Here is a 12,350-nt window from a genome sequence, read left to right on the forward strand (position 1 = left end):
AAAAAATGTCACCTTTTCATATTTGACAACTATTTAATGACATCATTCTGATTTTATCTTTATTGGATCTCACTTAATAAAAATAAATAAATTAAAGTGACTTTAAAAGAGGCAATATTATACACTTTACAAAGTCATTATTTATTTCTTAAACTTTGAGTGCGATCAAAAAGCAACACATAAACTAAGAAGGAGGGAATAATTGACTTCATTTCGGAGGTATAACCAAACAGCTGAGACATAAAAGTAACCAATCTGTAGATGTCATGTTCGAGTTCCAAATTCCAACTATTGCTGGCTCAAACTATATAATAATAACAATTACATTGCAGTCCCAAATAATTAAAGATCAAATGCAATTAATTAAAATTTTTCAGAAGCTGGTCCCATATTAGGTGTTATCAACTCCTGATCATCTTCCTCTTTTATATTTCTATTTTCCTCCTTACCTATCGATTCTATCATGTTACCTTATCTATTCGTACATCCACATTATAATATCTTTTTAAGTAAACCTATCATAATTATGGTTGGTGAAGCAAATTGTCACCTGCTTTGCTTAATATGATGACAAACTTGCTCTTGTCTATTCCATTCTCTTCAAAACCACATTCGGAATTATTTAAACCTATAAACTATAGAAACGATCGTAATTTTATTTTTTAACTAAGCTCACAAAATAATTTTTTTTAACTCCCGCTAGGGTCACTCTAGTAGCTCGTGAGCCTTGGATAAAAGGATATTGACATTATGCAATAATTTCTCACCCAACACTTGTCTCGTGTAGCATGTTGCTCTTGAGAACCAAATCTATGATCTTGGCTCTGATATCACTTGTTAGGATCAAACGCTTATCATCATGTCCAAGGTTATAGCTTATAGGAAGGGCATAACATTATTTCTTAACTAAACCCACAAATTAAATGTCTTGCATGTTAGATCGTGTGGCGCCGATTGGGGCCACTTCAGACATTACCCAACAATTCTCCTCCGATCCCCCCATTTGACTTATGCAGCATATTGCTCTTGAAAATCGAATTCATGACCTTGACTTTCATACTAGTTGTTAGAATTAAGCGCTTATCATCATGCTAAAAACTATAGCTTGCCGTAAATGCGCAACTTTATTTCTTAATTAAGTCTACAAAGTAAGCGTCATGTTCAATCATGACTTGGACCCAGCCTACCCCAATCCCTCCTGAACCTTGTCACGCGCAGGAAATTGACGTTAGCCAATAGAAGAAAAATAATTTTCAATTATTCAAACCATAAACATAAGTTTATGATCATCAAAATTAAATCTCCAATTTAAATGAATTAAACAAACGTGTTTTAGTTAATCTCTTACCATCACTAATGATCTAATTTCAATTTCTTTTATAACATATATCAAATTGCTTATATATAGAACAAAGACAAGATCAGATGCATTTATAGTCCAAAATCTGGTCCCATAGTGTCAGTAAAGTCCTTATTTTCCTTCTAATTTTATTATATTAATTATCTTATCTTTCTATTTGTTTATTCTATTATCTTAAGCTACTATTTTTGTTTTGTTATCTCTTATTCTATCTTGTTTGCTTATCTATTCCTACATCCACATTATAGGTTTATATTATTGGTCCTATCAATTTTCTTTTTCTTCCCGGCCTCCTCCCTTTAAGTGATTTTTTTTTTCAAGAAATAAAGCTCCAAAATTATAATTAGCGAAGTACATTGTTGATCAACCCCATAGATGGAGAATATTATTTTAACTTTATCATATTAATTTTATTTCAAGATCTCATCAAGAGAAAAATTTTCACCTTCTTCTCAAGTATCATAAATATATAATTGCTAGCAGTGCCCCAGTATAGATTTTGTAATCCTCGAATCTCGATATATACAATGATTGTTTTGTTCAATTAGATTTAGAAGTGTATGCAAAGTTATATCTGACTGCGATACTAATTACGAATACAATAACATATTCAACGTAATCTCATATATATATTTAATTAGATTTAATTAAAAATGCATGCAAAGTTGGACTGCGTCACTGTTATACTAGTTACGAATACAATGATACATTCAATGTGATCTAATAAGTGGAGTGTGAAAAAATAACATGTACGCTAACCTTATCTTTATTTTGGGCTCAAATTAAGCATAGCAAAGCATGTCTAAAGGGAAATATAGTAGTGAAGAAAATAATGGAGAAAAGAACAGTATCAATATCAAATTAAAGTAAAGAAAATAATAGTAAAGATACAGAATATGATAATGATAAGGAAATTAGGCAACGCTCGACTACCTACCGACGTTGTACCTTAATTTTCTATCTCCATAGCCTTCTATCGAGGGTCATGTTCTTGGCAAGCTATAGATATGTCATATCCCGTCTAATCACCTCTCGTCGGTCTACCTCTACCTTTCCTTAGATGCACCATAGTCAATCTTCAAACCTCAAAGAGGCATATCCTCACATGCCGAATTATCTCAATTTCACTTTCCTCGTTTTATTTACCTCGAAGATCGTTCCACCATGTCTCGAATATATCAAATACTAATTACGAATAAAAATAAATATTTTTTAAAAAAATTCTTAAAGCGTGTAAATGTCCGTATCATCTTTTTGCGAAAATAAATTAAAATTATTCAATTAAAGTTAGTTCTTCTTTATACGAATATGTTTAGTTAATCCCCAACCTCGATATATAATGATCTAGTTTCGTTCTTTTGTTTTCATTTTTATCAATGAATCAAATTGCTTGGACAGAACCTAAGGCAACCCAACCTACATGTCAAAGATGAATTTTATAAACGATCACACACGCATATATATTTTTTCTAATAAAAATATATTTTTTAATAAGAAAATCGCATAAATTTCACGCAAAGTCACAATTACCAAAAACCCAATATCCTGATAAGAGCTATAAAGTAGTATTTTTTTTTTTTTTTTTTATAATTTAATAAATATAACCCCCATATATAACTTTAATGGTTATGTACCATTTTCACTACCACTTTTGAAAGTGAAGTGTCCCAAAATTATTAAAAATTTTGAAGCATGGTGCAGTTGGTGCAATTGGCATTCATTTCCAAGATATATCAATCCAGCTATAGTGAAAAGGACAATGCATGATTAAGAAGTGACCTGATTTCACTCTAATTAAACTGTATCTTCATAAGAACAAAATTACTATTATAGGTTGGATCATAAATAATTAAGTTAAGTTGAATTTGAACCGTTAACAACTAAACATGAATTTAGCTAATAAATAAGTGGATTATTGATCAGTTCAAATAGTTAGGCAAGTCAAAATGAGCTCAATAATGAACATAACTCAACGGATTAATTTTTACTAAGATTTAATTTATTTATTTATTTATTTTCTTATAATTTGTTTAACTATCTAATAGAACTTTTTATTACTATTAGCATTAGAATTATATATAGCATATCAAATACACAAAAGTCATTCTAAAATATATTGATAATATTTCATATGGGTCAATTTCAATTACATATTTAGCTCAAATCAAACTTAACTTATATAAATAAGTTGAGTCGGATAAATAGCTCAGATCTACCGATTGCATGATAGGAGCATAAGTTGACAGGGCTGTATGGGTTTGATTTTATTATGCATATTCTCATTTGATCGGTAAAGTTATTATTTATCAAAAATATAAATTGAATAAATTAAAAAAAAATCCAATAAATAATTTGGCGCGTCTCCATCTTATACTTTAATCAAGAGGGTATGGAGGTCGCAAATAAAGGTAGAAGATTAGATCGTAATCAAATGTAGTCTTAGTATCACTGTGTCTATCGTAGGATTATTCTACTCATATAGTCCTTGAATTTTGATCTCTATTATCATCTGTTGTTTACTAAATTTAAATAGACGCTTTTGTAAATGTTATGTTTCTTTGTACATATACACCACAATGCTTTCATATTAGTTGTCATGTTCTTCTGCACTTTCAATTTTACTTTTCATACTATTTTAATTCACTTCTCTCAATCCAACAGTGTTTTAAGAATAATCTTTCTACCATCAAAAGGTCGACAAAAATCTTCATTCAATCTATTTTTTCAAATTTCACTTTATAAGATTTTACTAAATATTTTATTATTATTATTATTATTATTATTTGGTAAAGAAATATTTTATATAGCTTATATTAAGGAGTTAAAGTAGTCATGCCTCCATGAGAGACCGAATTTAGAGAATTAGTCTGGATCACATTCCGGTCAGGTAGGTTAATATTCTAATGTTTAATTGTTTTTACAAAAGAATTTCCTAGGATGTCTTCTTCCACTTCTATAGTTCAAACACTCGGAAACTATCAAAATGGATGCTCTTTAAAAAATAACTGATTTTACTCGATATGTTATTGTTATTGCATGTAATAGGCAGATCATTACTATTCGTTAAAACTTTAACAAATTATTTTTAGAATAACAAACTTTAATTGATAGATTTACTTTTCTTTTTAGTATGTTTTCAAAAAAAAAAAAATCTATTTTCTTTTTTAGAAATATATTAACTTTAATTTTTCACATGATATGTTTAACATGATAAAATTAAAAAATATTTTAATACGATTGATAAAACTTTATTTAAAATAACAAGATATAAATATCTTTTATTTTTTTAACCTCTTTATCAAGTCCCAATCATAGAAAATAGTAGATAAACAACTCAAATTTTGATTGTCAACTTGTCAATACATGATCATTGCAATTTGCAAACAGTCCGGTAACTGTACGAAAGTCGTCTGCAGTTGGACATACATCAATAGTTAGAAGCAAAAATCCAAAGAGCTTTAAGAAACCAACAGCCCAATTTGCAATGGGCAATAAATCAGGGGGCAAACAAAAAATAAAAAACCAAAAATCCGTACAATAATTGAAAAATACCTCCTATAATTTTTTGTTCATTTTTGCCTACGTGGCAGCTAGTGAGTCACTAAAATCACGCTATTTACATGACACGTGTAGAAACTTCCAATTTACCCTCCAAAAAGCTCAGTGCCGTCGCCGGCTCCATCGTTTTTGCTCTCACGTGCTTTACTCACACGTGTCACTTACTCAACGGTTTCTATGTCAACATTTTTTATGAATCTAAAGATTTATTTAACCAAAAAAAAAAAAGAATCTAGAATTTCTAACAAAAGGATAAAATCCATATTTAAGTACTATAAATTATGCTAAAGTTTAGTTTCCTTTTTTAAGTTCTGATATATTTTAATGGTAAATTATTTACAGATTTTTAAATTTAGAAATATTTTAAAATAATGATTTTTCTTTCTATATTAATTTGTATATTAGTTTTCATTTATATATATAAAGAAAATAGCATTTTTAAATTTTATTTTCCTTTTTTTATTCATCTTATTTTATTTGTTGTCGTTTAATGTGGCATGATAATTTATTATTTAAAATAATTATTAAATATTTATATAATTATAAATTATTTTAATTAACAATGAAATAAAATTTTAAAATTAAATTATTTTAAATATAATAAAATAATATTTCTTTTTAATTTTGGTCGAATTAAAAAGAAAAAACACTATTCTCTCCATCTCATTTAATTGATCAACTTGCTAAAATTAAATATTACTCTCTCCATCTCATTTAATTAATTATCTTACTAAAATTAAATATTACTCTCCCATCTCATTTAATTAATCATTTTATTAAAATTAAATATTAATTATTTACTAAATAACAATAAAATCAATTAATTTTTCTCCTTTTAGCTTTATAATTAATAATATACATAAATAATTATAATTTCAATATCTGAATAAAAGGCAAAATAATAAAAGTACATAAAATGGTGTAGAGGGAGTACTTTATTTCTAAATTCCCCATTGGTCAACGCCGTCTGCGAAGTTAACGGCATTTGAAAACATATATAACCACTGTCACACCCCTTCTACTTTTTCAAACCTTTTCCTTCAGGGTGAAATAAATATAAAGTGTTTCAGTATGAAGACTGTCCTTTTCCGAACCGGTTCGGGCTCAATTCCGGTTCAGACTCCGGTGGTTCCCGGTTCTACAAAGGTGTCGGCTGCTCGAACATCCATTGATAAACTGTTTAACGGAGAGAATAAGAAGAAATCATGTTCTTCTCCAGTGATCTCTCTGAATCTGAAAGTTAACCGTCGGAGTATTCGCCGGACTTCGTCGGAGTCCGACTCAATCCGTTCGGCGTTCGGATCGTCATCGTTACCGGCAGTACTACCGGAGGAAGATTTCGGTAATTCTGAGCAGGATGAGTTGGAGGTTTTGCGAAGTATTGGATCGTTAAGTTTGACGGAAGATCGAGGGAGTTACGCCGGAGATTTTCCGGTGAACGTAATTCCGATCGATGGGCTTGGGTTTTCCGATGGAGGAATCGGCAAAAATACAAAGTTTGGCGCTGGCGGTGGTAGTAGAGATGGCGGGAACACAGATCCGAGTAAAATTGGAGAATATTATAAGGAAATGTTGAAATCAGATCCTATGAATTCTCTTCTTCTTAGAAACTACGGCAAGTACTTGCATGAGGTAGTGTATTATTTTCCTTTTTTTCTCCATTTCGACTTCTGAAAATATGTTTGATACTGGAAAATTCTGTATTTACTTTTTTTCCAGAAACTGCAAAAACAACGAAATACTATTTTCACTCATGGACAAATGCATACTTAATATATGAAGGTTTTGGATTGATTTGTTAGTTTGTTGATGATAATTTACTGCAGGTAGAAAGAGATTTTGTGAAAGCTGAAGAATGTTACGGAAGAGCAATACTTGCAAGTCCTGGTGACGGGGAAGTGCTTTCACTGTATGGAAAATTGGTTTGGGAGACACAGCGAGACGAGAACAGAGCCAAATCTTACTTTGATCAAGCTGTTCAAGCTTCTCCTGACGATTGGTAAATAAATAAATCCAATTCCTTCACGTAATTGTTAGCAATGTTTAGATTTTGCTTTCATTTTGTTACTGATAGAAATGAAATTACTTGTTTGATTAACAGTACTGTGTTGGGATCATATGCACATTTCATGTGGGAAGCAGACGAGGACGAGGACGAGGAAGTGGAGAGTGAGAGAGTAGCAGCAGCAGCAGCAGCAGGGGCAACGATGGTTGCAGCATACTAGCAGTAACAGTAAATGGAATAAAATATCTATGCTCACCTTCGGCTTTGTAAGATAAAAAATAATATCGTTGAGATAAGCTAACGTGTTTTAATGTACTTGTAAAATGTGTAACCATATCAAATAAAAAGAGAGAAATTCACTACATCAATGTTGTGATTGAACTAAAATGTAAGAAGAGAGTGTGAAAAGAGATGTTCGAAATTATGAGTGTCCTCTCACTTTTGATGTTTTGTGGGATTAGCGATCTTAGATTTCGAGTTTTGGGTATGGAGGACTTTTCCTGAATGGAGTCATGGACTCTATACGGTGCGAATATTGGTCTTCAATTCAGGTAAACTTTCTTTGGGTGATTTGGTAATGTTCATCACCAACGATAGGAGGTTGCAGCTCTTTTAACTATTAGTGCTCTTGTAATTCTGATTTAGCACTGTAATGAGATTATATTATCAAATTATGAAGCCTTTCTCTTGAGTTAAAAAAGTTAGCAATTCATTTACAATCCACATAGAAAGCTTATGATATCAAAATATTGGGCCATTCCCACACATAAAAGAGAAAATATTCTCTATCTAAGAAGGTAGAAGTATAACTATAATTCTATGAAGAGTGCATGATAATAATTCTTTTCTTGAAAATACGGGAAGGTATTCCTTGCAGATCGTTTAAGATTAGTCTCCATAAGTAAAGAATTTACTACGTAAATTAAACAATCTGTTAATTTTGGGGGATAAGGCGAAATGATCAGTGGAAGTTTTCGTAACATGTAACATGAGTGTGTACATATTTATCTAACTTACCAAATATGTTGGGCCAAACACTACTGAAAAGTACTGATGATGAGTTTACCTGGGTTGATGTAATTAAAGATTGATACTCCAAAGTGCTTTTGAAAAATAATTTTTATTTTGGGACGGACCTCTGTAGACTACGAGTACTTGTAAAGCTAATCTCACTGATACATGATAGAAATGAACTGATTTATTCATAAAAATCAGAAAGATCATAAGTTAATATATATATAACATATATAGACTATTTCATCGTTTACATAAAAGAGCAATATATATCCATGCCTGAACACTTTCTTGATTTTGATTGAAGCATGGACGTTCGTAAATAATTGAAAACTTCTATTTTATTGTCTTTCAAATTAAGTTTTCAATATAATTTGTGCAGGCGTTCAAAGATAAGAGTGCCACATACGAAAGGGTTTGGATCGAATTTTTCAAATAAATTTTGATCTGAAGTCATTTTAGTAAATTGTCCTCTATTCCATAAGTCAGCTATATATGCATATTTCTATTAGCAGTTAATTTTTTTTTTTTTGTTAGTTAATTGAGATTTACATATTTCTCTTGTTAGTTAATTGAGATTTACCTGATTATAGCGGCCTAGCAAAGATCACAACAAAGAGGAACATTAATCTTTATTTTTTAGTAACTGGTCAGTACTATATTTACCAAAATGACAATTTTACAGCTCAAAGGGGAAACTGCAGTAGATATATAGGTCCCAGACTTGCACATCAAATGCGCAATAAGAGTCTAAGACCTAGTTACATAGGGGGTGTCTAAGGATAAGTTTAAGCAAGCCATGCAACTAGCTAATTTTACTTTAGTATCAACTCTTACCCACCTCTTGTATTACTTGTTTTACCAGGTAATTTACATATTCGATCCAATCCTTTCTGTGACCCAAAAATGAACCTATTGTCTCTTTGTCTGTCTTGAATACTGGTGCCAAGACCTTTCTGTATACCTCCTATTTCACATTCCTGCTCCTAGCATTCTGAATCGCTCACGCAACCTCATTTCGCCAGTCGAGCACCTGCTTTTCTTGTTATCCTTTGCCATTGTAGCAGTAGTTCCATTACTCTCTAAGCAAACACATATTTGAAAAAAGTGTGCTCACTGTCTTCAGTAATCTTTTACTTTTTACAAATTTGAGAAAATCAAGTGTTTGTCAAGATAAGTATGTATACGCTACTATACACTTGTACATTTATCTGTTCCTTGGTAATTCCCAAACAATAGGAATTATTTTAATGGCCTAAAACCGCAAATTGCGAACTCTGTATAAGTTAAATTACACATATACGTTAGTTAACAGTAGACACGTGCTAATTCCATCATCTTTCTATTTTATTGCAAAACTACTTGCTCTTTTAACAGGATAAACTATGTTGCCCAACATGCGTATAGTAAAGCAAATGTCCACCTTCGTAACAATATTATCACTAAATTAGGTAAAACCTATTTTGGGCCAGATAGAGGGCTGTGCAATATGATCCAAATTTATCCATATTCCTATTCCTTACGTCTATATCTATATGTCTATATCAGCTTATTTCTGATTGCAGGTCTTATACTACGACTACGTTAGTTTTGGGCCAAGGATTGCGACTGAGTAATAACAAGAATTTGTGAAAAAATTCAAGGGTATTCTATTTGGACAATAATTTTTAATTTGGAAAAAGTACATAGAACAGGAAACATGAGTCCATAATTATCCTATATGGTCAATGTTTACAATAATTACCATCTATAGTTATCTATAGCTAAGTTTAACCATATCTCCCCCCTCCCCTCCTCTCTGTCTGTTTGTCTGCCATTTCTTTTTTAAATCATACAGATTGTTGTTAATTGTATATTATGTTTCAATTGTATATTTGTATATGTATAAATTGTATATTAATTCAATTTTTGTATATGTTTCAATTAATATTCGTATATGTATTAGTTGTATATCAATTCAACATTTGCATATGCTTCAATAGTATTTGTATATGTATTATTTGTATATGAGTTCAATATTCGTATATGGTTCAATTCAATTTGTAAATGTATAAGTTGTATATCTAAATGTAATTATATAAGTCGTACATGTATAAGTCATATATGTCAATTGTATAAGATGTACATGTATAAGTTCTCAATTGTATATGTATATCTGGATATATACATTTGCAGAATGTATATTGAATCTGTACATATACATATACTTTTGCAGAATGTATATTGAATCTATACATATATATTTACAGAATGTACGTACAAGTATAAAATTTCAGAAATTATAAAAAAAAAAAAGAACGAGAATGAGAGGGGGGGACAAAGATATTGAGGGAGGGGGGATGAAGGAAGGTGAGAGAGATAAGAGAGATGAGAGAGAGAAGGAGGAGGGAGGTGAGAAAAAGGGAGTGGATTGTTTATGTTTTGTAATTATGCAAAGTTTAACCATGGCCTTGTAATGATTATGGTTTATATCTAACATATTTGTGATTTTTGCCTTTTAATTTTGTACTAAGTATTTAAAAATTGGTACTTATTTCACTTCGGAACAAATTCGGACGTAGAGTTTCTGAAAGTTTCATATGGCTGAAGTTCGGACAAAAATAAATACACTTCACCCGATCAAATGAATAGATAATTTCACATGAAGGGATGAATCAAGAGAAATTTGATTGAAGCGTAGCTTTGGATTATTGTTTATCCTTTGCGTAATAATATCTCAGAATTGGCAGTGATAACTGTTGTTTTACAATATTTTTGGGTACAAGAATCAGTAATTTGACACAATAACTTCAACACTAGTTCAAGTTTAAAACAAGAACACTATGAAGTACAACAACACCCTCAACACAAGATCAAAGTGATCTTTCTAAGAAGTGTTTTTTTTTTTCAGAAATTAAGATGAAACAGAAATGTAAAGCCAAGTCCCCCGACTTCATGGAGTGTCCTTAAGGAATAATTTCCCTTATTGTACCCGAGGTTTTGAATCTTTCTCCCAGGATAAAATGACTTTCAATCCGACTATAGTGGTACCTCAAATAATTAGATTCGTTGAACTTACTCAACGATTTGGTTGATCACAAGGAATATTTTGAAGACAAGAAGAGTTTGAATTTCAAAAAAATTTTCATACCAAAACCTGTGGATAAATGCAGGTTTATATAGCCATCAAGTGCCCCTTCCAAAAGGTGGTAATGGTTCATCCGAAAAGGTGTATCCTTTAGAAGAGTCATGTCTGTTCATTAGAAACATTGTATCTTTTTCTGAACAGACACAACTATCTGAACAGTCACTCCTTTTCCAAAATAATATGTCTTTTCATAAAAGATTGTGTCCCTCCATTTTTATTCACACCAAATGAACCCAACAATCCCCCACATGAATGAGGAATGACTATTCTTTGTAAAACTTTATGTATAAATATGTGATCATCAAGCAAAGACTGATTGCATCAGGATAAGTGGGTTTTCCTTTGAACTTTTCGTACAAAACATGTATCGGATTCACTCGATCAATCGGTAGATTTGATACCTTTGAACCACCGAGCTTTAATGTACACCTAAACAACACATGTCATACAACTAGCCTTTTATCATTTATGGTTCTCACAGTTTTATTCTTTTCAGCCATGAACACGTCTCGATTTCATGAGAACTTAAAGAATAGGCCTTTACTAACATTCTCCTTGAAATGGCTTCCACTTCTCCCTCATATAGGTGATTTCTAAACGTTCAATCCTATAGATTAAACTATTTGGTCAAATCTGCCAAATTTAGATAATCATTAAAAGATTTTTCACCTTAAGTCTTCTTCTTGTTTATTAAACATTGTCTACATCATGAGAATAGGTTGGTATTTTGACAATGTTGAACCTGTCAGACAAAATTTTGTTTGATCTCCTGGAACCTAGCTCTTGGGATCTCCAGTTTGCTAGGTAGAGTTACCGTCATACTGACTTGTCCTAGGCCTTAAACTCATTCCCTTCGATGTTCTCTTAACTCCTTCTCTAGATAGGCCTTTTGTAAGTAGATCCGACACATTATCTTTTGACTTTACATAGTCAACAGTGGTAATTCCACTGGATAGAAGTTCTCTAACAGTATTATATCTTCATCTTATGTGACGAGATTTATCATTGTATATCATACTCCCTGCCCTTTCTATTGAAGCTTGGCTATCACAGTGTATACATACTGGTGCCACTGGTTTGGGCCAATAAGGAATATCTTTCAAGAAATTTCGGAGTCATTCTTCTTCTTTATCGGCTTTATCCAATGTGATAAATTCAGATTCTATTGTAGAGCGAGCAATACAAGTCTGTTTGGATGATTTTCAAGAGACAACTCCTCCACCGATAGTAAATACATATCCACTCATGGATTTTACTTCATTCGATCTGGTTATCCAATTTGCATC

At 31.3% G+C, this 12,350-nt stretch overlaps 1 protein-coding gene across 1 annotated transcript; it reads left to right on the plus strand.

The window, feature by feature from the left end:
• The first annotated feature begins 5,841 nt into the window (after window positions 1-5,841).
• Window positions 5,842-7,285, plus strand: LOC107870776. Its single transcript, XM_016717425.2, has 3 exons — window positions 5,842-6,550; window positions 6,745-6,917; window positions 7,020-7,285. The coding sequence occupies exons 1-3, from the start codon at window positions 5,990-5,992 to the stop codon at window positions 7,141-7,143; spliced, it is 858 nt and encodes a 285-aa protein (XP_016572911.1). The 5' UTR covers window positions 5,842-5,989; the 3' UTR covers window positions 7,144-7,285.
• Window positions 7,286-12,350: the final 5,065 nt, after the last annotated feature.

This window comes from Capsicum annuum, chromosome 1, assembly GCF_002878395.1.
Source record: "Capsicum annuum cultivar UCD-10X-F1 chromosome 1, UCD10Xv1.1, whole genome shotgun sequence".
NCBI classification, from domain to species: Eukaryota; Viridiplantae; Streptophyta; class Magnoliopsida; order Solanales; family Solanaceae; genus Capsicum; species Capsicum annuum.